At 52.9% G+C, this 27,533-nt stretch overlaps 1 protein-coding gene across 1 annotated transcript in view; it reads right to left on the bottom strand.

The window, feature by feature from the left end:
- Positions 1-4,296: 4,296 nt before the first annotated feature.
- ATF6 (activating transcription factor 6) overlaps positions 4,297-27,533 on the bottom strand; it is a gene marked incomplete at both ends in the record, with an annotated part of 124,035 nt that continues 100,798 nt past the window's right edge. Inside the window, one exon of the mRNA XM_080690437.1 lies at positions 4,297-4,505. Coding sequence (XP_080546563.1) covers positions 4,297-4,505 — 209 coding nt within the window. The remainder of the gene's footprint in view (positions 4,506-27,533) is intronic.

Genomic DNA, 27,533 nt, shown 5'->3' with positions numbered 1-27,533 from the left:
TCTCTATGTGGGTTGGCAAAGGAGGCTACACCGCCACTACACAGGTCAAGCTATGGTCTGTTTCCTCCTTAGTTCTTGAGCCTAATAACAACGTCTTGTAACGTGCCAAAGCCTAACGTGTCAAGTTCGCAGGGCAAGGCATCAGCTACAATGCTGGCTAGTCACCTGATTCCTATACAATCAGGCTTTCCTAATTTCAGTCACACACCCCCATAAATCCTATTGCACTTGACAGATAACAGATACCCAGCTGCTGAAAGTTCTAGTCCTATCCAAAATAAACTTTGCTTTGAGCTTAGTCATTTAAAGTAGAAGTTAGTAGAACACACTCTGGTTTTTCCCACGTAGGAGCAACTGCGCTTCTCCCACAAGCCCGGCTCCTTCTGGACTCTGGCAGCCCCCTTTCGGGCAGTCCAGTATTGTTTCCTTACAAACCAACCCCACCCTGCGGTGGTGGAAGTGGGGGTTTCTCCTCCCGAATCACCCACTTTAAGTGAAATCGCTTCTGCTCTATTCTCTCTTCCAGGCTCTTATTTTTATGGTAGAAGTTGTAACTGGGGATTCATATTAACAGCAAAGATCTTAATGGACAGAAGTTAAAATGACCTAGGACTGATGAACACCTTGGGAAGGGGCGTGGGTCTCACGGGCAGCAGTACACTTGTAAAAAAAAGTAAAAGCTTCTGCTTCTACTGTGCTGAGCTGCTTGGAAACTTCGCCACACGCCAGCCAAATACAATCACGGGCTGCTCCCCACGTTCACTTCTGTCGAGTGTCGCAACCTGAGCGCAGTAAAATGGCAAGAATAGAGAGCATCGCCTGACGGCGGTGATGCGTGTGAGCTCCTAGTCCTTCCGTGAACGCTGTGGGCCGGTCCGCCGAGAGGAAGGCGCAGGCCCCGAGACGTCCAGGCAGTCTCTAAACACGACGGAAAAGCCCATCTGAATCCCAAGTTCCTTCTTCGTTTTTAAGTAATGTTTATTGGAAATATTTAAGCATGACTCATAGACTGTCGTTGCCTCTAAATGCCTTCTTGTCTACTCCTGGCTGACAAGAGGAGGCCCGGAGATGCCAGCTCTGTGCTGACACTTGTGTTCATACAAAGCAGAAGCTGGAAGATGCTTGAGCTTTTATAACTGAAGGGACCTTTGTCTCTGAAAATGCAACCCCACCCAGTACAAGGGTGGCCCCGACCCTGGCTGGCATGCCCTAAGGGAGCTGCTCCCTGGGCTGCGGTGTGTGTTAGTCCCAAGAGGTGACTCAGGTTAGCGCGAGAAAGCACCTGTGTACTTCCATTAAGACTAAAACTTTGGGACTCCAAGAGGTGGGAAGACCACCCGCCGGCACCCATGGCCTCCCCGCTGTGGGGAGGCTGCCGGAAAGCATCCCATTGAAATGGGGCGGGGGGGGGGGTTCTTGAGAAGAAACCCGTCGTTTCCTTAAGATGAAACAGTTTCTTGAGAAGAAACTCAGCATTTCCTTACCGGTTTCTTGTCTACAGTGAGCGAAGAATGACACCCACAGATGGCAGGAAGGGGAGTAAAAGGTTTATTGGAAGCAGCAGGGAATAGGGAAAAGTGGCTGAACACCCCTAAGGGCTGTCAGAACTTTTGATGTCCAGCAGCTGCCTTCAGGACAATACTTGAGGGTAGCCCAAGCCAAATACCTTCAGTTGCAAGCTGCTTTCTCCCAAGTCCACCCAATCTGCCAGAAAGGAATAGGGAAAGTGGCAGAACACCCCTAAGGGCTGTCAGAACTTTTGATGTCCAGCAGCTGCCTTCAGGTCACTACCCAAGTGTATCCCGGGCCAAGTGCCTTCAGTTGCACTCCACCTTCTCTCAAGGCTAACACGACCTGCGAGAGAGAAAAGCTCCCCAACGGGGAGGGGTTCCCAGAGTGGGTAACCATCCTGGTGATTGGTCTAGGGGTTTATATATGTCTGCATGTCTTCTATTGCTTGGAGTTTGGGAGTAAGTTCTTAAATTTGCATAAGGTATTTGCATGTCCTTTGAAGGGTCTCCTTTTAGGAGTGTCATTTGCATGTCCTTTGAAGGGTCTCCTTTCAGTAGGAGTGTCAGACTTGCTCCAGTGATGTCTCCTGGGTTTGTTGATTAGTAAACAGATGGTTTTGTGAAGGTTTGGTCCTTCTTATCTCTGAACCTTGGAAGAGCTGGTCTCTTTTAGGAGCCCTGGAAGTTAATTAGTATTCGTCACCCCTCAGGAAATTGTTTTTTCTACCAGGGCCTCTTCCCTATCTGCCTATTTCCTTCTACCTCCTCACCATGATGGCAGCCTTCCATTCTCCCTGCATTTGGCAAACTTCCACACAAGCTAGAACAATCCCACCTCCAAGCTTAATAAATCAAAAACTACAAGTGCACATGTACCTCCCACACCCCAGAGCAAGCCCAAACACCTGATGACCCCATCAGTGCGGCCCAGGGCTGGCGCTGAGCAGGGCTTTGCCAGCACTTCAAAGCAGGCTGCATGCCTGCATGCCTGGTGACCCTGTGCTGGGGAGTCCTGCTCCCTCCATCCCCAGAGATCAAGGCCGAGGGGTCAGTGGGGCGAGAGGGGACCAGGCACCCGGCACTGATCCCTCCCAGCCTCCTGACGTCTCCCTGCATTGAGGAATGATGTGACGGGCACCTCTGGTCTGGGGAGGCAGCACGAGCAGGGGCGTGCTGGGGTGCAGGGATGAGGCGAAGGACCGCACGAAGCCCACTTGTCACCATCCAGACCCGCCATGGCCCTTGGGACTGGTTGGCAGATCAGAGGGGAGGAAGCCTGCGTGGCCACCTAGTTCTAAGCTGCCCTTCTATCCTGGCATCCATGAGAAGGATGGTCGCAGGGGAAAGATGCATGCTGAAAGCTGCCAGGAGCCAGAGTAGAGGGGGTGCAGGGGGCTCTCCAGACTCCAGGCAGATAGGAGAGCCATGGCCCTCGCCCAGGCCCAGAGCCGGACCGGCACCTGGAAGGGCACGGGGAGCAGAGTCGCCAAGGACGAGGAGGGGCTGGCCGCTCTTTATAGAGTCACCGAGGAGCCAGGCCTGACAAGCTGTGTTCTCTGTGTGGGTGGGGGCAGTTTCTCTTTCCCTCTCTTGCAAGGAGGAAGGGTGCTGGCTGCTACAGAGGACGAGGACAAGGATGGGCCAGGGAGGCACCTGCGGCGTCAACGGGCTGAGAGCAGTGCGCACAGAGGGCGGGCAAGGAGCCGACAGGCTTCAGGAAGGAGAGGGCCGGGCGCCCTCAGTATCTGGAGGCAGAACATCAACAAGTACATCCATTTGGGGGAATTAATTTATCTGCCCAATATGATTTAAAAAAAAAAAACAGGCAACATACAGTGAAATATGGGTGAACACAACATTTTTTCCTTTCAAGCCATGGAACAACAAGAGTTAATTCCTTCACCACCCTTTCACTGCAGAAACTGAAAATCATTGCCATATAATGGGATGCACCGGCAGGAATCCAAGCGTGCTGTCTGCATCCTATCAAGGAATAAATACTACTCAACCCTGTGGCCGTGCTCAGGTTGCCCCGCTCCCCGGAGGGATGGGCGGCGGTGGAGTCTTGAGGAAGGCTAAGACTCAGGTCTGCACGCTGAGACTCCAGGTCCTGAGGTAAGTACGGTGCCTTTCATCTTAAACTAGACTATTAAGTCTAACTGCAGTCTACCAGGAAAGCATAGAACAGCCCAAGTGCAGTCACATGGAACCCTCAGTGCTGTGGACACATGCGCTCATGGCGCATCTCCTCTCCCAGCAGCCCACCGCTGACCTCCCGCCCCGTCTCTCAGAGGTGCGCCCACCCTGAGCCCAGCAGTTCTCCAGGGGAAACCACAATGCCAGGTAAGGAAGCGCATGGCCAGGGGCTGTGCCTGTGCCAGGGCGCCGAGTTCTGCCTCTCTGCGGGTGTCCTGGCTTGGGATCTGGTTTCTCAAGTACTCTCCAGAAAGGGTCTGCATTAAAGGAACGAGAAACACAGGAGGGGCAGCCACTGGGGCATCTGTGGACTCAGCTGTAAACAAAAACCGCTTTACTGCATCAGAGAGTGAAATGGCAGAAAGGGGACTGGATCCTACTGCAAAGGGCGAGCGGACAGCAAACACGCGGAGAGTGGCTGAGAGGGAGGAGAGGAGGCGCCGGCAGCACCGAGGGCTGGCCTTGGCCCAGTGCCCCGTCCACGCCAGCCTTCAGGCAGATGTGTGGACAGGCGAAGAGCAGTTCCCTCCCCGCTGGCCGCAGGCACAGGGTCCTCGGTGGCGGTGGCCGAGGGGCGTCAGCGGTCCGGCTACTGCAGGGACTCGGGGAGCGTGCTGAGCACGTGGGCCGCCTCCGCAGCGGCTGGAGGGGAGCCAACGAAGGTGCTGGTCTGGTTCCGCTGCTGGTCTCGGAGGTAGGGAGGCACCGAGGAGCTCTTGATGTGGAGGATCCTGGTGTCCATCACCTGGCAGTCGATCTGCATCATCACCTCGTAGCCCTGTCCGTTGATCACGTTCTCTGCGGAGGAACACACACGTGAGTAAGCCCAGAGCAGAACGGCCTCAGGCGCTGCTAGGGTCAGAGGGCTGTGCCAGCCACGGAGCGGCGCTACAGCGGGGGCAGTGCCAGACGGCCTGCCCTCTCCCCAGCTCCAGCTCTCCGACAACCTCGACCAACCCAGGGAGGGCCGGAGCACCTGCCGGGGATGACCGGAGCTCGGGCGCAGGCACAGCCCTGCCTGCTTCCCACGCTGTGATCACCACGGCTGCCACAGAGGGAAGGAGCAGCGTGCAGGACCTACTGAGTGCAGGGAGGGGACCGTGGCTCCTGCTCATCAGTAAGACCTCTAACTTCATGAAGACGTCCCAATGGGACGTTCAGCATAGCGAAGCCAGCCAAGAAGCGGGACCTCTGACAATGACCTCTTTCCCAGGAGCGTCGCCAGGGCCCTTCCACCCAGAGGCCACGTCTGCGTACAGGGTTCCTGGCTCCAGGTAGAGATGCAAGTGCACTCATAACGCGAGCTAACGGACTCGCAGGTGCACGCAGGGAACAGGAATGCCACACAGATGTTCAGACAGAGGGCTAACTCGCTCTCACAAGCTGAGGATGCACAGACACACACCACGCCCCTTTCCTTCCCAAGAGGACGAAAGCTCTTTATTTTAGGGGCAGGGCCAAATCACTCGCTGCTCCGTGACCTTGGGTGGTCACTTTCCAACCTACAGTTGATGAAGCTTGGGCGTAGAGCCAGGGAGAGAACCATGAGCCGACGGCCTCCCCACCAAGCCCCCCTGAACAGGCAGGCGCTGGGCCGGCCGGCCGGGAGCCGACGTGGCATCGAGGCCACCTCTGAGCTGACTCCGGGAGGGTGTGGGCCGGACCTCCCCATGAGGATGCTGCACAGCCAACCAGGGACTTTTAAATTAGGCATCTGGCTTCTCTATGACAACTGAATTCAAAAGCAGGGCTCTAGCTGGGCGTGGTGGCGCATGCTTGTAATCCCTGCGCTTGGGAGGCTGAGACAGGAGGATTGCACAGGTTCGAAGCCAGCCTCAGCTACTTAGTGAGGCTCTCAGCAACTTAGTGAGACCCTGTTTCCAAATAAAATATAAAATGGGTCTGGGAGTATAGCCCGGAGGTAGAAAGCCTCTGGTTTCCACCCCCAGTACCACAAAAAAAAAAAAAAAAAAGAAGAAAGCAGGGTTCTTTCTATGCTATCATCTGCTATTTTTCTGACGCTGCATGTCAAGCACTGTAACTCTGCAGGAGGAGAACTCAGTGCCATCTGGCCCTCAGGCTGCTTGCTATGAGTGGAAACCTCGGCCATGGATGTCACTTGGGAAGGCAGGAAGGACTTCCCAACACCCTGTCTAGTCTGGGCTGTCCGAGCCCGGGATAATTCACACTGCAGGAGTCTGTAAGTTCCATGAAATGTTTTGTGTGTGTGTTTTGGCAATAGGATCTCCTAGTTCCTCAATGGGGTCTGCAGCCCCAAGAGTTAAGAACTACTGGATAGAGTTGATGACGTGTCAGCTTAAAGTGCACTGAGTGGATTGTTCATTTATTCCTTTACTCTGGGGATTGAACCCAGGGGGCATTCTACCTCTAAGCTACACCCATAGCCCTATTTCATTTTTCTTTTAAACAGAGCCTTGCTAGGTTGGTGAGAGTCTCACTAAGTTGCTGAGGCTGTCCTTGAACCTGCAACTCTTCTGTGTCAGCCTTCCAAGTCCTGGGATTACAGGCGTGTGCTATCACGCCTGGCTGAGACATTCTATTCTAAATCCACCAGGAGACACCATCCCTCCAGCTCCACGGGCCCTTCCTTGTCCTGGGGTTTGCAGTGGTCTCCGGGGCTGGCACATGCCAGTCATCAGCTCCCTTTGTGGCCTCACCCGAGGGGAAGAGTGGGTCTGCTGTGTAGTGACGGCCCCTCTGCTCGCCAGGACTCCTGGTGCCAAGTTCAGCTCCGACTCCACACGCCCTGCCTCTCTAGCGCCCACCAACTCATCTGCTGATCTTTAGGGAATGAAATCCGAATGTCTCTAAGTTAGCCCATGCGCCTCACAAAGCACTTTCCAAAAGGTAAGCGATGGGAGACTGTGTGCTCAGAACACGTGACAAGTTCTGACTGTAAGGCAGTGCCAGTCGTTTCCTTTTGGAACCACAGCCCCTTGTGTGTGTCCCGCAGCAGAGGAACAGATAATGGAAAACACATGTAGCAGAGACATGCAGCACACACGGCTGAGTTTTACTGCTTTCCTGAATTAACAGGACTCCAGAGGGGGCTGAAGATCAAGACTCGGTCCTCCAATACAGCCACGCCAGCTGCAGAAGGCATGCCTGCTATGATTTAAACTGATAACCAGAGGCCGTTGGAGCTTGAAATAGCCAGGAGAGGAAAGCCCGGCAGCGCAAGCTCAGAGACCTGGAGGAGAAGCAGCACTGCAGGCCCCTGCAGAGCCCCGAGCCCCAGACACGAGGCGAGGGCACCGCCTTCCGCAGCCCGCCAGGAGAGTCGGGAGCAGGGCCTGGCGCTGCGCCCCCAGAACCACTGGCAAGACTAGGAGAAGGCTCTACAGGTGGAATGTAAGCGCCCGGAGCTGCGTTGGGGAGATGCCTCTGAACCTCACCTGGGAGGCCGCCCCTCCAGGATTCTTGGGGAGGCTCCTCCTCACCCCGTGCGGTGGGTAGGGACGCGGCCTCGTGATGCTGCCCACGAGGACGGACAGGCAAAGGCTCCTGGTAGCCCACGATCCCTGCCCCGGCAGCGGGCATCGCTTGCACACTGTGGTCAGGAGCAGCAGAGAGGGCAGCCAAGGCCTCCCCTGCTCTCACGTCAAGGCTTTGGGTTCCATTAACAGGGGCCACTCTGGGAAGGACAGCTCCTAGTTTACCCTTTGGTGAGAGCAAAATATCAGAGCAGGCTCTATTGGAGAGATAGAACCTGAGGACCAGTGGCTGGGATGGGAAGGAGAGGAGGGCGTTAAGGAAACAGGCAGGCCTGTGAGAGGGTGAGGGCGGACCACACTGTCGGGATCAGGTCTTCACCGCCAATATCCAGGCGGTAAAGAGAACGTCAGAGTCAGGGGTGTTGACAAGAGGGAACATGGTCAACAGATTAGGAGCCAAGTTGCACGAGAAGATTTCTAAACCATTTTTTAAAAATTTTTTTGTGGTACTGGGGGTGGAACCCAGAGGCTTTCTACCTCCGGGCTATACTCCCAAACCTATTTTATATTTTATTTGGAAACAGGGTCTCCCTAAGTTGCTGAGAGCCTCACTAAGTAGCTGAGGCTGGCTTCAAACCTGTACGATCCTCCTGTCTCAGCCTCCCAAGCGCAGGGATTATAAGTGTGTGCCACCATTTTTTTTTTGAAAATGTATATTTAATATTAGTAAAAAACAAACCCATGACCATTTGGGAAAAAACAGAAACAAAAGGGGCAGACCTGGAGCGAAGGTGTTGAGAGCTGCTCCTCCCCAGAGGGCAGCGGGGACTGCACAGGCCACAGGTAGGCTCACGCTGTGCAGACAGAAGAAGAGACAATGACAGAGACAGAAAGGTGGTGGCCAGGAATGCTGTAGACCACACTTAACCAGGCAATAAAAAGGAGGAGAGAGAAAGGCTTCAAACATGAATGCTAAGATGGGACCCTCAATGCACACAAGAGCTGGAGAAGCCAGAAAGTGTTTGGACGCTGGAGGGGACTCTCGAAGTGAGGAGGATCCAGCCCCTGGGAACACTGCCTGACTGGGCAGGCCTGCTGGGAGCTGCTAGCCGGGAGGTGCCTACTGCAAACACCAGACTCTTGAACGTGGACAGAAGGAATGCCCAAAGACTTTACCTCAAGTTTAATTTAAAGATGTGACCTGTGCTTTGCAAGGAAGCTGAAGTAATAAAGTGGATTTCTATTCAGAGCCAGACAGCGGGCTGTGGGCAGTGCAGTCTGGGGACAGGCCAGGCTATTGGTGTCTCCGCCTGAAGTCTCCTGGAATGTGAGACATGCATGTCTGGGGGAGGGTGAAAGGGAATAAATACCCACCCATGCAGGGACCACAAGAGACACCCTGCAGAAAACACGAGGATGGAGCGCAGTGAGGAAGGAGACGGCAAGTGCCTCACTCCCACCGTGGCGCTGAGCTCCCTGAAGCCGCATCACATGACTATCTCATCTTGGTTTTCAACACGAGCCCTGGCCTTGACCCTCTTGCATGCCACACATCGCTGGCACTGCTGCCTCTGCTTGGGAAAAAACTCTCCTATTTTTTTTTTTTTTGTGTGTGTGGTATTGCTGATTGAACCTTGGGACACTCTACCTCTGAGCTACACCCTCAGCCCTTTTCATTTTTGTTTTGAAACAGGGGCACTGCTGAGAGCCTTGCTATACTTCTGAGGCTGTTCTCAAACCTGTGATCTGCCTGTCCCAGACCCAAGTATTGGGATTATAAACGTGCACCACACACCTGGCTTCCTACTGTTTGGGATGGAACCCAGGGACTTTCTACCCCTGAGCTACACTTCCAGCCTTATTTATTTATTTATTTATTTATTTATTTATTTATTTATTTATTTTGCAGTACTGGGGGTGGAACCCAAGGGCATTCTACCTCTGAGCTACACCCCCCTATTTTTTCATTCTTTATTTTGAAGCAGGGTCTCACTGGGTTGCAAAAGACCTCACTAAGTAGCTGAGGCTGTCTGCAAACCACGATCGTCTGGTCTCAGCCTCCCGAATGCTGGGATTACAAGCGTGCACTACCAAGCCCAGCTCCTATTTTATTTTTTAGCTTGAAATGGGGTCTCACGAGGTTGCAGAGGGTCTAAGTTGCTGAGGCTGGCCATGAAGCTGTGATCCTCCTGTCCCAGCTGCCCGAGTACTGTGATTACAAACATGCACTACAACTGGCCTCCCACTCTTTTCTACCTGGCCAAATTCTCGTGGTGTCAGAGCCATTGTCAGGGACCCTAGGGCCAGTCTCTATTTACGGCCGCCACCCTCACAGTGATGGAGCACGTCAATGTAAATGTTTACCTGCCTATTCACTATGTCAGGGTTTCAAGGTCACCGTGGATCCTTTCTCTCAGATAATGGAGAAACAAAGGGCCGGCAAACGGCAACTGCAATGCCTAAGCAGGTTTTCTTAACACAGGACAGGAAAAGGTAGAAGAAAAGGTCCCCCCCCTCTCCTGGCTGACACGCCCCAGTCACACCCACACTACCGAGATGACCTGACACCCCCCCCCCCAAAGGAAGTGCTTTGCACCTCCTGGCATGTTTCTTATCTTGGTCTGTGCACAGAGTTACCTGGCCACCATGGTTTTGGCTAGGGCCCTTCCCCTGCAATGCCAAGAGACCTCCCGACGGGTCTCAGCCAGCGAGGGGCCTGCCACGATGCACCCCCGCACCCAGAGGCTACTTCATTGAGGCCGTAGGAGGCACAAGCCCACAGCATGCACCAAAATGGTGAGGATCCAGGCGCACCCCCTCGTTGTTGGAAATGGTCTCCAGGAAGCCACAAATAAAGTGCACAAAACCGAAAGTAACTTGGCAAGGCAATTTACTTCTGCAGAAGGGTGTGTAACTGGCAGAGTCTGGGCAGCAAGCATGCTGAGCAGGCAATCTGCTTGACCTTTACCCCTAACCCGAATCCTTCCCTCACCTTGGCTTACTGAGGGGTTGAGCTCCTAACTCTGAGGGCCAGTGAACTAAAACTAAGATAGCTGACTTCTGGACGATTCCTGGTCATCAAAGGCCAGGCGCTAAAATAGCTGACACCTGTGAAGATTCAGGGAGTGAGCACACAGATCCATGTTGCAGCCACCAACGAGAGGGGTGCATTCCTATGTAATCTGCTACTTCAACAGAAAAGATGGCTTACAGCTAAGTCCCTTTACAACTACGTCTTCAATGGGATAGAAACGTGATGATGTGTGATAAACACAACACCTGGACGTTACAAGTCGTGAAGTCAGCAGACACTTGTGCAATTCCTACCTGGCACCAGGCGCTGGAGAGATGGCAGCACACAAAACAGATAGGAGAGACAATCCTGACCTCACAAAAAGAGCGAGGGACGGGTGCAGAAAGTAAAGGCAAGCAGAATGCTGAGGAGTGCGGGGCACGGGTCTGGGTGGCGCGGCTGCTGGTTTCAGACGCAGCCAGGGAGGCCTCGAAGAACAAGACCCAGCTCGAGGACCAAGGAGGCTGCGTACACCATGCACGCGGGGCACGTGGCACCACGACTGCAGGACACCTGCGCGGAGCGGCCGGCCAGCCACAGGAAGTAGGGTGAGAAGTGCCAGCAGGAAGGTGGCAGGCCAGGACCTGTAGATATGGGCATCGCCCGCAGGCCCTGGACCGCTGCTGCAAATTGGGCGGGCGGCACCAGACCCCAGCTTGCCGCGGTTCTTTGTCTTCACAAGTGAAAGATTTCAACTCAGGAGAGAGAAAAGCATAAAGCTCCGCTGCAGGGTAGGGTTCTGAGGAGTGCCACGGAGGGCTCTCGGGCGGCCGGGTTTTAAGGCTGGTTATATTTAGGGTCGTTTTGGGAGCTGAGGGTCTGACTGGTCATCTTGGGTCCTGTCTGTGACCTTTGGCCCTGCCTACTTACTGCTATCCCTGAGCAGTCCATCTAGCAAGAGCCTGCCTACTGCTGATTCTTCTCTTGGGAACCTTCCATCTGGAGCCCTGCCTGCTCCTTGGCTCTCTGTCCCCGCTGGCCCCTCCTGGGGTCCAGGCCGAACCCAGGCTCTTTCCCCACTGCAAGGCTCCACTGCACTGGTCCCTCCCTGTCCCTACCGCCTCCGCCCCTTAAATAAAATCTTCCTTCCCCACTTTAATGAGTGACATAAATAACACTGTCTGTAACACACTGATTTAAATATTTCTATTTATTTCAGAAAACGGATACAGTCATGTCTATAAAGCTAAATTCTGGCACTGTAGCTCTGTAGATGAGAAGCCAAATGGCATTTTAGAAAACTGAAGTGGATCATAGAATGTTCTCATCAATCAATATTCTGTATGACTTGCTGAGGAGAAGAAAAGTGCTTACCGAGCCGGGCGTGGTGGGCATGCTTGTCACCCTAGCACTGGGAGGCTGAGCCAGGAGGAACATGGTTCAAGGCCAGCCTCAGCTACTTAGTGAGCCCTTTGCAACTCAGTGAGTCCCTGTTTCCAAATAAAGAATAAAAAATAGGGCTGGGGTGTAGCTTGGAGGTAGAATGTCCCTGGGTTCCATCCCCAGTACTGAAGAAAAAAAAAAAAAAAAAAAAGCTTACTGCAGTCTGACCCAGGAGAGGCCCCGTGGGGAAGAGACCGCTTGTTTTTGTCATACAAACAGAACCAACAAAATCAAATCAAATAGACCTCTGCTTGATTTCTTTTAGGATAAGACCTACCACCTTGAAAATCATGACAACTGGAAGAAAGATGGGCAACTGAGTAAATGCCACATTCCAGTTCCATTCAGCTGTGAACATAACAAACACTGCCCAGAATAAAAAAGTCCAGGCCTGCCCACCCCCAGGCCTGCGTGGAATGCCTGCAATGCACAATCTGGGAATAGCCCGTGACAAGTGCCAGAGAACCCGCCCCTGGACTATGGGACTCAAACCATAATGAGATTTCTTGTGTTTAGCAAAGAATCTTTTGGGTTTTTGAACTCTGCAGGGTTTCTCATGCCCCCTCACGGAACACTTCCTAATAGGTGTCACTGACAGAGCACAAGCTGGTCCTTGCGAGGCTCCCAGCTGTCGGGTCCCTCTGCAGGCCCCTCCTAGCCCTCACTGCCGGCGGCATGTCTTGTGCAGCTCTTAGTGGGACACGGGACAGGTGCTCACAGAAGCAGGCGGCTGAGGCCTAGCGCCCCGGGAGGACTTCTGGCAGCGGAGACGTCTAACCACGCTCCAAATTATCTGTGATCAGCCACAGATAATATATAACAAGGTCTCTATCCAGTTTACAAGCGAGCAGTTAGGCAAAAATCCAAAGGGGAAAAACGAGCCCACAACATGGGATATGAAAAACTGAAGGGGAACACAAGGAGATGCCCGCATCGGGAGGACATGAGGACAGTAAACTTGCCATTAGAATCTCGTGCGCAGCGCGGCTGTAGAGAACATGGCAGCGTCTCCCAGAGAAGCGCAGCTGGAGTCAGCGCGTGAGGAGGGGAGGGTGCGCTGGAGCCGCGAGGTGTGTGGCGAGGTGCAGGACATCGGTGCAGCGCCCAGAGGCTGCTCATAACAGATTAATGGCACCTGTTTCCAAAGACGTCCTCGGAGCTGCCTGACTCCACGCAGACAGATGAGCGTGCTCCAGGGTGAGCAAAGGATGTATTTCACCAGGGTAAACATGGAGGAAGAGCAGGGCCACTGGGGGTGCTGGTGTTTTATTTTCAAATAAGGTTTCGGGTAAAATGATCAAATCCCAGCATGAGCAATGAGCATGGCATTCTTACTTCTCCGACTTGTCCTCTGTAGTCTCACTAATTTATAAGCCACTGTGTGCCCGGGAGGGCCGAGAACCACAAACGTCATCAGGTTGTGCGTTTCAGAACGGGAGCGCATAAGGGCGCCTGCACGCTGCCTCCCGAGCGCGAGGAGAGCCACGGCTGCCGTGCTCAGCACACAGGGAGGTCCCAGGGTGGAAATACCCACGCCCAATTCATCTCCAGAATCAACTGCATCCTCTGAATGTGTAGAACTGAGGAAACGACCAAGAGTGGGGCATTTCATCCATTCTCGTGATGGAGTCAAGGGAAGTTAGGGCTGTGTGGGGTTCTGAGAAGACAAAGTCCTTTGCTCTAGATGCCAGGAATCTGAGGCCCAGAGACACCTGCTTTATTTGAAGTGCTATGGCTTATTCTCATTGTTCCTGCTTCTCAGAGACAGTCCAAGGGCTGATCTACATCCCCTATGAGACAGTAGTTGATTACCAACTGTTTTAAAATGCATACATGAGCCGGGCGTGGTGGCGCAGGCTTGTAATCCCAGCATTTGGGAGGCTGAGAAAGGAGGATCTCAGTTCATGGCCAGCCTCAGCTACTTAGTGAGGCCCTGTTTCAAAATAAAGAATGAAAAATAGGGCTGAGGGTGCAGCTCAGAGGTAGAATGCCCCTGGGTTCCATCCCTAGTACCGCAAATAAAATAAAATGCATACGTAAGGCCAGGTGTGGTGGCTTAGGCTTGCAATCCCAGTACCTGGGAGGCTCAGACAGGAGAATCACAGGTTCAACCTAGTGAGACCCTGTTTCAAACTAAAAACAAAATAGGGCTAGGGGTGTGTGGGAGGTAGAACACCCCTGGGTTGTACCTCCAGCACCCCTCACACTACACACAAAGCAAACATAAATAGTACTTAGAGCGAGGTGGGTTTTATTTGCAACTCTGCTCAAAGCCCTGCCTGGATTTTGGCCTTGTGAGTTTCCAGCCTAGAAGCTCAGATGTGGACCATACGACCAGGCCAGTTTAGCTCCTCAGCTGAAGAGCGTGCAGGCCATGATCTCCCGCTTCCTAGTCTCTTTTCTTCTCCTTCCCCCCGCCTCTCTTTCGGGGAGAACTGAGGGTGGAACTTGGGGTGGAACTGAGGGGCTTTTTACCTCCGGGCTATACTCCCAGACCTATTTTATATTTTATTTGGTAACAAGGTCTCATAAGTTGCTGAGAGCCTCACTCAGTAGCTGAGGCTGCCTTCGAACCTGCACGATCCTCCTGTCTCAGCCTCCCAAGCACTGGGATGACAAGCGTGTGCCACCATGCCTGGCAACCTAGTCTATTTTCACTCATCCTCGGGGCAGAGTAGAAGGGAGGGAAAGAGGCAGGCCCCCTTGCAGGGTGCTGGCGGCCAGGATTGGAGCCTGCCGTGGGCAAAGCCGGGGCTTCCCTTCATCTGCGACACACAGGGAGACTGACACCTGACCTGGGGCGACTGTAAGCTCTACATGTGGTCACGTCGAGCTCTTCCCACCGCCTGAAGCACACGCCCTTGTGCGGCCAACACCCTGGGGTGTCACACATAGGGCCGGGATGGGATCGGCAGGCCTGGGCTCCAGTCTGGCCCCTCCTACCAGCGGCCGCAGACAGGAAGCACCGCACCACCACAGCTCACGCCTGCCCCGTCTCTGCAAGAGGCCAGCTCACAAGGGCTTCTGCCTTCCTGTGGAGGAATGACCGCCGGCAAGGTGGCCGTATGAAAGGGGCAGGGGTGTTCCTACTGTGAGCACGCGAGTGCCCGGGGCCCAGTGCGCTGCTGCCCTGGAAGGTACCTGGGGTGGGCTTCTGAATCCTGACTTAGGATGTGGGGGGAGAAGGGGGGAAGGAGGGAGAGCAAGCTTGCAGCCAAAGATCTCCATCACACAGCTCCAGACAAGACTTGGCAAGGACGGCGAGCCTAAGCCCTCATTTGGTATTAAGAAAGCACTGGAAAATCTGGCAAGTTTCCTATCTCGCTGATTTAAAGCCAGTTTATTCCAGTCAGCTTCTTGTAACTGAGTACTTTTCACCAGAGCCCATGACATATCTTCTTTCTGGGCTTCTACACTGTAAATCCTGGGGCTGTTTCCAGGCAAAAGCAACTGGAATGTAGCCTGTAAGGGTTACTGTCAGTTTCCACAGAAACCAAGCCGACAGCTGAAAACCAGGCAGGTCTGTGACTTAGAAACGCAGGCCATACATTTCTTAAGAGAACATACCTTTTTTGGGACTTTTACAAAACAAGACCTCGGAGCAGAGAGGCAGTCTGAGAGGCTGGAGCTCCTCTGCAGAGCAGCGCTGACTTTTACTTCCTCACTAAGATTAGCTCATCCAGTCAAAATACCTCCAGCCCACGAAGCCACCCCAGACTGCGGCTGGCGTCGCGAGCCGGTAACTTCTAAGCGCGGACATCGCCGAGCTTCTCCTCGGACAGGCATTACATCATCCTGATGGGGCCAGGAAGCGCTCAGTTCACCTTAGTTTTTACAGCAGGGACTAGAAATACCCAACAGACGAGGTGCTCCAGTGGGGTTTGCTCCATGATCAGTATAATTCCATTACACAACACTGACGTAGCCGCTGCAACGTGCTGGGCAGTGGCTGGGAGCTGGGGGAGCAGGCGAGGCTGAACAGGAAGCCTGGCCCTCCTTCCTGGCCAGGTGTGAGGCAGGTGCAGCGAGGGCGCCTACCCGGGCAGGCTGGGAGGCCACTGAGCCGCCCTGGGGGCACTTCAGCAGGCGTGGGGGTTCTGGGAGGGAGCGTCAGTGGCCATGGAGCCGGAGGCGGCAGCAGTGGGGCGGGCAGAGCCTGGGACACACAGGAGGCAGAAAGGGAGACGCCAGGCGGTCCTGCGACACCGACAGGTCACTGCTGAAAGGGCACGGAGACAGCAACGCACGGTGGTCCAGTCCTTCGTCGTGCACTCCCTAACATGCCCTCGGGAGTTAAGGGTCAGTTAGCTCTGTCTTCCATGCACAGCTGAGACTGAAGTAGAGAGAGACCGCTCCTGGCGTGTGCCTGGCATTCCGAGGCCCACCCACCTGGGCTGAGCCACACCGTCACTGCGCGGTCTCGCTTATCTCGGACGCACAGCCAGGTGCAAAAGGAGAATGCGCAAGGTTCTGTGTGGCTCTCGGCCCACAGTCACCCAGGGGCGGAATCCACGACAGCGTCTCCTTCACCAGAACCTTCAGGAGTTGGCTGCTCCAAGGGGGTGGAGAAGTAGGGGATTTCTAGGGGACTGTTAAGGAATCGGCTACATTTCCTACACTGCTTCCAGTGCGTGTACGGTGTCCTAGCCAGCTAGAGAGCAGACAGACACGCTTCTGTGGCAAGGCTGGCCTGCTTCTCCACAGCAGAGTCGCGCAGCAGCAGTAGGAGCCTTGGTGGCAGGGAGCAAAGTGGTTTAGCGCAGGAGGGGCGGGAAGCCCACGCGACAGGAAGGGCGTGAGCATGCGCTGTCTGGCTTCCCCTCAAGGCGGCCCTCTGAGGGCCCTTACTCTAGCATGTGGGATAGCCGAGTCGCAGAGACTGACAGACAGTGCCCAAGCACCTCGCCAGGGAAGTGAGAGGGGCACATCTGAACTCAGCTTTGATTCCAAAGTTTGAGCATTCTTCCAGGACAGCAAGCTCTGCGCCCTTCTCAAGAGGAAACAGCAATTCAAACCAATCAACATGTGAGCTGGGCTCAGAAAGACCTTACAGGTTGGTTAAATCCCCATATTTTAGAAATGTCTGTTCTGTTTATTTATTAAATGTCTTATTCTATTTATTAAATGTCTTGTTCTCTTTATTCTTCTTCCACACCCTTAATTCCTTCCTTCTTTTCTTTTTTTCTTCCTTTCTCCCTAGTACTAGGGATTAACCCAGGGGTGTTCTACCTCTGAGTTATACTCCAGCCCCATTATTTTTCAAATTATTATTTTGATACAGGGTCTCACTAAGTTGCAGACCTACGTTGGTGAGGCTGATCTCGAACTTACAATCCTCTTGTCTCAGCCTCCTAAATCCCACAGGCATATGCCACTATGCCTGGCCTTTTCCTTTCTTCTTTTTTATTTTTATTTTTTTTGGTGGTACTTGGGTGGAACCTAGAGGCTTTCTACTTCCGGGATTTACTCCCAGACCTATTTTATACTTTATTTGGAAACAGGGTCTCACTAAGTTGCTAAGAGCCTCACTAAGTAGCTGAGGCTGGCTTCGAACCTGTGTGAGCCTCCTGTCTCAGCCTCCCAAGTGCGGGGATTACAAGCGTGTGCCACCAAGCCCGGCTTTATTCCTTTCTTCTTAAAGAAAGAAATGGCATTGAAAACTCATGTCCAACCTTACCACAGAGAAATATAGTATACAACCAGAATCTCTTGGGACTGTTGAGATTTGATTTCCAGATTCAAGCATAGTTGGGTCCAATATTTGACATGATTCAGAGCACAAAAGAGACTGCACACCCTCCCAGTCTAGAGGCGCTGAATTCCTACCCCATCCCATGGTGGCAGGTCTCTGGTTACAGCAGTCTAAGGCCACCATTTAGCCTGGTGCAGTGAGAGAGAGATGAGGATGGCCATGGATATTAAGCACCTACCGTGTGGGAGGCACCGTTTCGGGGGCTGGAGAAAGACGGCAAGCAAACCCCCCTCCCCACCCTCACGGAACTCCTTAACAGTGGAGAAGTCGGAGACACGCTTCAGTCAGGGCCAGGGCCACGAGGAAGCGGAGAGGTGTGCACGTAGGGATAGGTAAGGAGCCGACAGCGCGCCCGCCATGGACAACGGAGGCGAGGGAGTCCTTACCAGGAGGGCCAGGGAAGGAAGTGGGTGAGTGCTGGGGCGGAGGGAGAGCCGGCTGGGCTGGTGAGGGCGAAAAGGCCAGGAAGGCCCAGGCATGGCACCAGGTGGCGGGGTCTGCACACCAGGGGGAGAGCCTGGACCAGAGAGCCCTTGGAGGGCACTGAACAGATTTCAGTGTTCTCTCTGGGTGCTGTGTGGGGGGGAGGGAGGCATGTGGCTGTGAAGCTCTGGGCTTAAAGTCTTCCTGAAGGCACCAGGGTTGGGAGTGTGGCCAGGGCTGGAGGCAGGGCGCACCTGGAGGAGGTGCGCTGAGGGTGTGGCCCTGGGCACGTGTCTCTCCCTGTTCTCTCCCCACCTCCTGCCCCAGAGGTGATCCCCCACCTGTTTCTACCTGACCTCCAAATCTGCAAGTGCTAACAACCTTTTCCTCTAAGTTGTGCTTCTCATATACTTTGCTCACAGAAGCAACGACGCTAACTAACCCTGTGATCATGAGGCCGAGAGGCTTACAGGGACCGGAGTGGGAGGCAGCGGGGCCTACAGGGACAGGAGTGGGAGGCAGCGGGGCTTACGGGGACGGGAGCTGGGAGGCAGTGGGGCCTACAGAGACAGGAGTGGGAGGCAGCGGGGCTTACAGGGACGGGAGCTGGGAGGCAGCGGGGCCTACAGGGACGGGAGTGGGAGGCAGCGGGGCTTACGGGGATGGGAGTGGGAGGCAGCGGGGCTTACGGGGACTGACGGGAGCTGGGAGGCAGCGAGGCCTACAGGGACAAGAGTGGGAGGCAGCGAGGCCTACAGGGACAGGAGTGGGAGGCAGCGGGGCTTACAGGGACAGGAGTGGGAGGCAGCGGCACGCTGGTCTACTCCAAAGCCAAGCTGAGGTGGATCAGGTGAGAATGAGGAGTCAGGCTCCTCCAAGTGGTACGAGCCGCTGGAGACGGGAGAGGAAGAGCTTGGGGAGAGCAGTGGAGAGTTCAGTTTGGACGGTCAGGTGTTCAGGGCTGCCGGCCAGGCAGTGGGGGACAGGGTCCAGGACTCAGGGATGGTTCTAGGACAGAGCTACAAAGCCGGGTCAGCACAGACAGGATCTTCAAAGGCAGGGGAGGCAGGCAGTGCCCTGGGCTCCCCACATCCATCACTCTTTGTAAAAGAAGTATCAAATTTTATGTGGAATCCTTACCTACTCCCAAAGTCTACATTTCCTAGTCTCCTCTCAGCGCGTTATTACATGACTCGGTTTTGGCCAATGGGATGTGAGGAAATATGTGCTCAGCTTCCAACTGCGCCCTCAGGGAAGTGCTAGTCCTGCTGCTGAGGTCAGAGCCGGGATGGAGGGGCTGAAGCAGCCACCGGCACAGGAGTGGAGCGGCTTGCCCACAGCCCAGAGCCGCGGAAGGAGCCCGGGTGCCTCCCACACTGCAGCCACCACGCCTCCCGCACTCGCGGGAGCAGGCACCTTGGATCTCCTTGAGCACATGCATCCTGGCGCCTCTGCCACAGCAGCCTCAACTGCAGTGGAGACTGGAGACTGAAATGGGATTCGCCTGGGCAAAAGGCTCGGTCACAGACGGAGCTCAAAGCCCTGGCTCCCGAGGAGAGACTCAGCAAAGAAACAGAGGGGAGCCAGGAGTGGTAGGCACGCTTGTAATCCCAGCATTCGGGAGGCTGAGACGGGAGGATCCGGGTTCGCGGACAGCCTCAGCTACTCAGTGAGGTCCTTCAAAACTTAGTGAGACCCTGGTTCAAAATAAAGAATAAAAATAGGGCTGGGGGTGTAGCTTGGAGGTAAGAATGCCCCTGGGTTCCATCTCAAAAAAGGAAAAGGCTCTCAGGAAGCCGGACAGAAGAGGGTTACAGCCTGGGGGAGCACCAGGAGCCGCCCAGGCCAGGGAGGTGGGAGGAGGGCAGGAGCAGGGGATGGAGGGCTGGGGGAGCTCTAGTGAAGGGGTAGAAACCCGTGTGGAGTGGGTTAGAGAAGAACAGGAGGAGGTGGGGCGACAGTGTATAGACATGAGTCTCTCAAGGAGGGGAAGAAAGGACAGAGGGAAGAACTTTTTTTAAGGTGAGCACTGTTATTAATGTAATTTTTACCAAAGAAGCAAGAGCTCTGAAATAGAGTAAGAAGTACTGCCGCTGTCCTGTGAGTCCAGATAACGTGGTATATGGAGTCTCACTAAGTCGAGGAGCAGCTTGCTAACTTGCTGCGGCTGGCTTACGACCTGTGGTCCGGTCTCACCTCCCAAGCACTGGTATGAGGCGTGGGCCTGGCTTTGCCCCACCCTCTGATCCGAGCATGCCCTCAGAGTTATCTTCCCTCTGGGCAGCATGGGAGAGGGATCAGACTTTCTCTGAGACTTAAAAATACTGCATTAGACCAACAGTCAAAGGGCAGATTCTGAAGCAAAACAGACAAATGCCCCAACGCACAGCTCTCTGAAAGCAGGACACACGGTCTCTGGGAGTCGCCAGCCACCCATGAGCACTACCCGTGAGCCCTGCCGTTATCCTCTGAGGACCTGGCGTGGGTGCTTTCATGTCCTGGACATGTTATTGACCACTCCTCATAACATCTTAAACCATCCTTTACAACAACGTCCGAAGAGAGCGTTAACAATTCAGAGAAAAGCAGACACACGGCACAGCTTAGCAGAGCTGGGCCACCACCGCAAGTGTGCTCAGACTGTAGCAAGCTGCGTGCACGCAGAAGAAACAGAAGTGTGCTCCTCCCTCACGGCGCTGGAAGCTGCAGACCTGGTGTGTGTGGGGTGTCTGCTTCCGTGGCCCCGATAACTCCTCTTCCTGCGGTGTCTTCACAGGGCAGGGTATCTCTGCAGGGATTGAGTCCTGTGGGCGAGGTCTCCACCCCGTAACCCCATCCTTCGGCGGGGTGCTGAAGGAATTTCAGACCATAGCAGCTTCCCTGTCCCCCTAGCTCAACACCTATGCCCCTGTGCATCTCTCTCTGAGGTTACTCCAAGTGTGCAGAGAATTCTATTTCACCCACAGTAGCACTGAGTGCTGATAGTAACTCTGAAAAATCTGTAAGATTTCTCTATGTGGGCACCAGGCGTGGTGTGCACACTTGTAATCCCAGCATTCAGGAGGCTGAGACAGGAGGATCGCGGTTCGAGGACACCCTCAGCCACTTAGTAAGGCCCTCTGCAACTCAGTGAGACCCTGATTCAAAGTAAAGAATAAAAAATCGGGCTGGGGTGTAGCTTGGAGGTAGAATGCCCTTCTGGGGTCCCATCCCCAGACCTAAAAAAAAAAATATTTAAATTTAAAAAAGTGTAAGTGGAAAGGGTGGGCCACAACCAGGAACAGCACCGACACCTGGAGTCCAAGCAGCTCTCACGGCGGAGGCGGGGATGCAGGCTTGAGGCCAGCCTGGGCAACTGGGTGAGTGCCCATCTCAAGAGTAAGAAAGAAGAAGGGGCGGAGACGTGGCTCAATGGCAGAGCAGGTCTGGGGCAGTCTCCTTCACCACAAAAGGAAAAGTACAGGCAAGAAAAGTGTGCAGACCTCCCTGGAAACGCAGAGGCCACAAACGAGCAGCTCAGGGAGGGCCAGCTGCATTCCTTACACTAGTTAGGTAAACAGGAAGAGAAACAGCACACGTTTTCCACGGAAGCTCACGAGATACCTCAAGCTGCAGAGATGACCGAGTAACCATGGAGACCCCTGGGATCTGGGTTGTGTCTGTGCTAGAAACATTTCTCATGAGCAAGTTTCCCAGGAAAAGGAATACACTGAATAGGACTGGCCTGCAATAACTGAACAGGGCTCGTTCCAGACAAGGCCGACTCTGGTCACAAACAGCGACGATCCCCAAGTGTCCCTGTGCTACACCCCACAGACGCACACACACACACACGTGTATTTAGGACAGGAAGACCTACTCATGATACGTGTTTCAGCTTATACAACCATGGCTTGTTTGCACGGCGCGATTGTGTACAGTCGAGCAGCGGGGGTTTCTCTGATTAAAAGCCCCTCGAAGACGGCCCCGCCCTGGGCATCGCACACTGGTGCTCCTTCTCTTGCGTGGGCTGGGCCTAACGGCTGCCTCCACTGAGCAGGAGACGGTGAAAGTGAAGACATGGACTCTGCTCAGGATGCACCTTGTCTGCTGCTGCCAGAGGCTCGCGGTGGGGAGCCAAGTGCCAGGAACCGGAGTTCCGCCCAGCAGCTCCCAGGGTCTGTGCCTTCCCAGCCCCACGAACCGCCTGCTCCCCAAGCCAAGTCTCCCTGAGGCTAGCCACAGAGCCCGGAGCCAGACCCCCACCCGCTGCGCGTGGGCTTCTAACCAGAGACACCGAGGGGCAGTGAGGTCTGGGCCGCCGAGGTCTGGGCAACCTGTTACAGAGCAGCACATACTGGTACATGGAGCTGCTCACACATGGGAATGAAGTAGGCCAGTTACATTCTCACAGTGGCTGATCCCAGAAATTTAAAATGGTGTAAAACATGTATTTAATAATTCTGTAATAGCAAGTTCACTTATATAATTTCTTTAAGCTTTGAATAAATTAGAATTAGCCTAAAAGGGCCAATTTTGAGAGGATGCTTAAAAAATCAAAAGGTTATATTAGTGAGAAGATTTGTCAGAAACTAAAAAATTACAGCTTTAAAGAGAACAAAAATAAATACCAGAACACACGTTAATGACTGGATTCTCCAGGTCTAAGAAAAATGTAGGAGTTGCAGTGGATAAAAACGGAGGTTGTAAAATAGTGTCTTTAAGAACAACAGTGAGCCGGGCGTGGTGGGCACGCTTGTCATCCCAGCATCCGGGAGCATCACAGTTCACAACCAGCCCCGGCTACTCGTGAGGCCCTTTGAAACTCAGTGAGACCCTGCTTCAAAATAAAGAATAAAAAATAGGGCTGGAGGTATAGCTTGGAGGTAGAACGCCAATGTTGTTGGGTTTCATCCCCAGTACCACACACACATACACAAAGAACAATAGTGGGAGCCGGGCGTGGTGGTGCACACTTGTAATCCCAGCATTTGGGAGGCTGAGATGGGAGGATCAAGGTTTATGGCCAGCCTCAGCGACTTAGTGAGGTCCTCCTCTGAAACTTAGTGAGCCCTGGGTTCAATTTCTAGTGCCGCACAAACAAACAAACAATAGTGGAATAAAAAGATCCAAAATGAAACAAGAATGGTCAAGAAAGCGACGTGTGCCGGCACCCAGCTCCACCACTCCTGAGGGCTCACTGCCTGGAGCCCTTGGGCATGTGAGGCCAGCCAGCCGGTGGGCTTGCTGCTGGTCCTCTGGAGTGGAGCCACACCTCCCAGGATGAGGTGCTCATCCAAGGTTCCTTCCTACACACGCATAGTTAGTACATTCAGCAGAAGGTTCAGGAAACCAAAATGTAGGCAGAGTAAATAAGGGTTGCTCAAGAAAGTGAAAGGACACACCAACAGAACTGGTGAAACCATACAAGGCACGTATCTGACCAGGAGTGTGGTCTAGAAAACAGGGACAACTCTCCACCTCAACAGGGGGACCACCCAGCTACAGGTGGGCAAGGCTCCGCAGAGCGCAAAGTGTCCCCTGACCAGCCACTGGCACTGCCAACCCAAACTGCCACAAACACCACCTGCACCCATTAGCACAATCATAACAAAAATGACAACAGAGTGTTGTCCAGCAATACAAGGGACGTGACTCAGCCGGAAAGGAATCCGGATATATACATTAAACCTGAATGGAACTAGAAAACATTAGGCTAGAAGCTGGGCATGCGCGGTGGTGCTCGCCAGTAATCCCAGGACTTGGGAGGCTGAGACGGGAGGGTCTAAGTTCGCAGCCAGCCTCAGCTACTCAGTGAGGCCTCTGCAACTCAGTGAGTCCTTGTTTCAAAATAAAGAATAAAAAACAGGGCTGGGGGTGTCGCTCGGAGGTAGAATGCCCCTGGGTTCCATCCCTGGTACAGAAAGAAAACATTAAGCTGAGTGAATGAAGCCAGACACGGAATGCGACATACTGCACGACTGCTTGCGGGGAGTCGGGAGAGGCAGACCACGGAGACAGACAGCACGGAGTGGCTGACAGGCGGGGCGAGGCTGCTAGGAGTTGGTTTCTTTCAGGGGTAAAGAAATGTTCTACCACATACTATAGTGAAGGTTGTGAATTTACTAAAAACCACCAAACTGTAAACTTTAAAATGGATGAAATGTATGGTACATGACTTATAGCTCAACAGAGCTGTTACTTAAAAAAAAAAAAAGGAAAGCCAGGAGTGGTGGCGCACACTTGTAATCCCAGCATTTGGGAGGCTGAGACAGGAGGATCATGGTTCACACACAGTCTCAGCTACTTAGTGAGGCCCTTTGCAACTCAGTGAGACCCGGTTTCAAAATAAAGAATAAAAAATAGGGCTGAGGGTGTAGCTCAGAGGTAGAATGTCCCTGGGTTCCACCCCCCAACACTTCAAAAAAAATAAGATAAAAATGAAATACTTCAATAAAATAAAATAAAAGAGTAAAAGAATAAGGGTTTTAAGATATAGCCATAAATTATTTAGTCTAAAAAAGACAGGAGGAGCCAACTCGGTATTGGCATTTATTAATATGAAGGCATACAGTCATGAGAGGTTAGCTAGTTTACATTTCCTCTAAGCTTTGGTAATGATAGATTATGTTAGCTATAAGATATTTTTAATAATAGTGTTTGTTAATAAAGGCTATAGTTATTCACTAATTTTTCTCCTTAAAATAGGACAAACAGCTGGGTGTGGTGGTACAAGCCTGTATCCCAGCTAGTTGGGAAATTGGGGCAAGAGGATTACAAATTCAAGGTCAGCCCGGGCAACTCAGTGAGGCCTTCTCAAAACACAAAATAAAAAGGGTGGGAATGTAGCTTAGTGGCAGAGAATGTCCCTAAGTTTAATCCCCAGTAGCAGAAAATGTCCCTAAATTTAATCCCCAGTAACATCCAAAAAAAAAAAAAAAAAAAAGGGCGGGGGGGGAGAAAGAGAGAGAGAGAGAGAGAACAAGGAGATTACTTGGACTCTGTTCACAGAGACAAGTTATAGGAACATGCTTTAGATAGAATGGTTTCTGTAATAAATCTTCTAGGTTATTCCAAAAATAAATTATCTTGTGTTAGGTCTAGAATTTCTATATTAAATATGGTTGTGTTACATAAATATGGCATAATTTTAATTTTCCTGGCCTTATTTTAGCCTTTTTTTTTTTTTTTGGCTAAGTATGAGGGATTGAAGTCGGAGCATTCTGTCTCTGCGCTATACTCCCAGACTATTTATTTATTTATTTATTTATTTATTTATTTTTTCGGGTCTGGGGATGGAACCCAGGGGCATTCGACCTCCGAGCTACACCCCCTGCCCTATTTTTTATTCTTTATTTTGAAACAGGGTCTCACTATGTTGCAGAGGGCCTCACTAAGTAGCTGAGGCTGTCCGCGAACCGCGATCCTCTGGTCTCAGCCTCCTGAATGCTGGGATGACAAGCGTGCGCCACCACACCCGGCTCAACTCCCAGACCTTTTAATATCTCGTTTTGAAGTAGGGTCTCGTTCCATTGCTGAGCCTGGCCTGGAACCTGCAATCTTCCTGTTTTGACCTCCCAAATACTGGGATCCCAGCTGTATGCCACCACGTCCAGCAAGAATAGACATTCTTGGAGGTTAAGGAAGTACATTCGTGTCCACAAATGGTTCCTTAAATGTTCTCTCCACAGTTACATGAATACCTGACAATCTGTATATTACGTTCAATTTCAAGTATCCACTACATTTTTAAAGCCCATATATATGTATATATATATTTTTTTCCTTAGGACTTTCTAATCGTCGTTACTGTAAGAGCTCAGGAGTAGTGGTATTTCACAACTGTGAAAAGGTGCTGGCCTCGCGCCCTACCTTGGCTTGCAGATGGCTTTCACTAAGCCCTGATCACGCCCTTGCTGAGAGCCCCGCGTAACCCTCCACAGTACAGATGTCCCTAGTGCCCGCAGTCGGCGCGCCTGCACAAGAACACGGGTGCTGAACTGCTCACCAAGCAGTTCTTCTGAGAACAGGGATTTGAGATGATGTGAAACGGTTCAATATTCTACCCCAGTGCAACGCTTTCATTTCCCAGTCCAAATCTACTCCAAAAATTTTAATGCATGCAAAATAAAGAAATACTCAGGTTTTCAAGTTAGTAGGGGCTCAAACCAACATTGCTGGCTTAAATAGATGCGAATCTCTAGTTTTTATTTGTGGAAAGCTAAGCCATCTGTTTGATTAGAAACACTTTTTGCCACAGGGACAAGAGTGAAAGCCAAGGAGGCACTGCAGGTCAGTTACGTACAGCTGGATCAAGGAATTGCTAAGACCTTAGAAGATTCAATGCAAGCCACTCTTAATCGGAACGTCTGGGGTCTTGTGACAGTTCGTATAGATCTTAGCAGTTATATAGTAAAACACCAAAAAAGACAAGCTTTATGGGCAAGTTATCTTGGCAACTGCCAATAAGCCATCCGAGCAGGGACCTGGCTCGACAAAGCGGCAGGGACAGCCCTCCTCTCCCCCTGCTTCTCATGCAAGAAATCTACCTACACTCAGGTTTACTTTATAGAAGATTCAGAAGAGGCTGTGCTTGCTGGGGCACCTAGGACACACCGATGACTTCAGGCAGCGAAGGGCCGGGATCCTGAAGCCTGGCATCGCACACGCTAGGCCAGGGCTCTCGCTGGGCTAGTCTCCAGCCCCACGCTGCATTTCTTTTTTTTTTTTTTTTTTTTTTTGGTGGTACTGGGGTTCCTGGAAGCCCTTCTACCTCCGGGCTACACTCCCAGACCTATTTTTGCATTTTTATTTGGAAACAGGGTCTCCTAAGCCAGCGCACGGGGCTAGCTTCAAACCTGCGCGATCCTCCTGTCTCTGCCTCCCAAGCGCGGGGATTACAAGCGTGCGCCACCACACCCAGCTGCATTTCTTCAGGCCTGGCACAGGGAGACAGAGACAGACACATCACACAACGTAAGACGCCCCGCGCCCTGGCGAGTGCCTCCGGGCAGATCACTGGAAGGAGGAGAGTGAACTGCACACAGTGCACCTGGAGAATCTTGGAGGCCCTTGGAAGTGAGGGAGGGGAGGGGGGCTCCCCCTGGGGCTGGAAGGGTGCAAGAGGTGGCAGGGGAAAGGGGGGGGTGCACGCGAGGCAGCCAGGGTGAGCTCTCTGCAGCCGCGTCGCATCAGCCTGGCTCCTGTCTCAGCTCCTTGCCGTGGCTCCGGCTCCCTGTCTGGTCTGCCCCTGTCCACCTCCGCCCCCCTCCTCTGCATCTCGCCATCCGTCCCTGCTCCTCACAGCTGCTCCCTCCCCCCCTCAGGTCCTGGTGGATGGCCATCTCCTTGACATCCACCCAAAAGGGGCCTTTCTCCCCCTTGCCCCTGCCAGAGCCATCCATCGCTGCATAAGCCATCACAAGCTGGGCCACGATGGTGCGGCAGTAGTAGGGAAGAGCATCGTAGCAAGCCCGTGTCTGGCTCGCTATTGCTTGTTTTCTTCTGAGTTTTCTAGGCAAAAGCCCAGAGGTAGGAACCATGCATGCCTCGTTCAATGTGGGCATCCCCAGTCTTTTGCAAAAAACAGGTTCTCGGTAAGTAAGTAGTTCTGAAGAAAGCAGCAGTGAACACAGATTTAAGGGATCGTGTGCAGAGCAAGCTGGTGAAATCTGAGTTGCAAAGGCGGCTGCGGCATTTAAATTTCATCCTCTAGAGAAACCTGTCCTCCCCTCAGCTGCTCGAGAATTTTGGCCTCAGCC

This window comes from Muscardinus avellanarius (assembly GCF_963383645.1).
Source record: "Muscardinus avellanarius genome assembly, chromosome: 3".
Lineage (NCBI taxonomy): Eukaryota > Metazoa > Chordata > Mammalia > Rodentia > Gliridae > Muscardinus > Muscardinus avellanarius.
The sequence above is the reverse complement of the archived record's forward strand: the minus strand, read 5'-3'. Positions and strand labels throughout refer to the sequence as shown.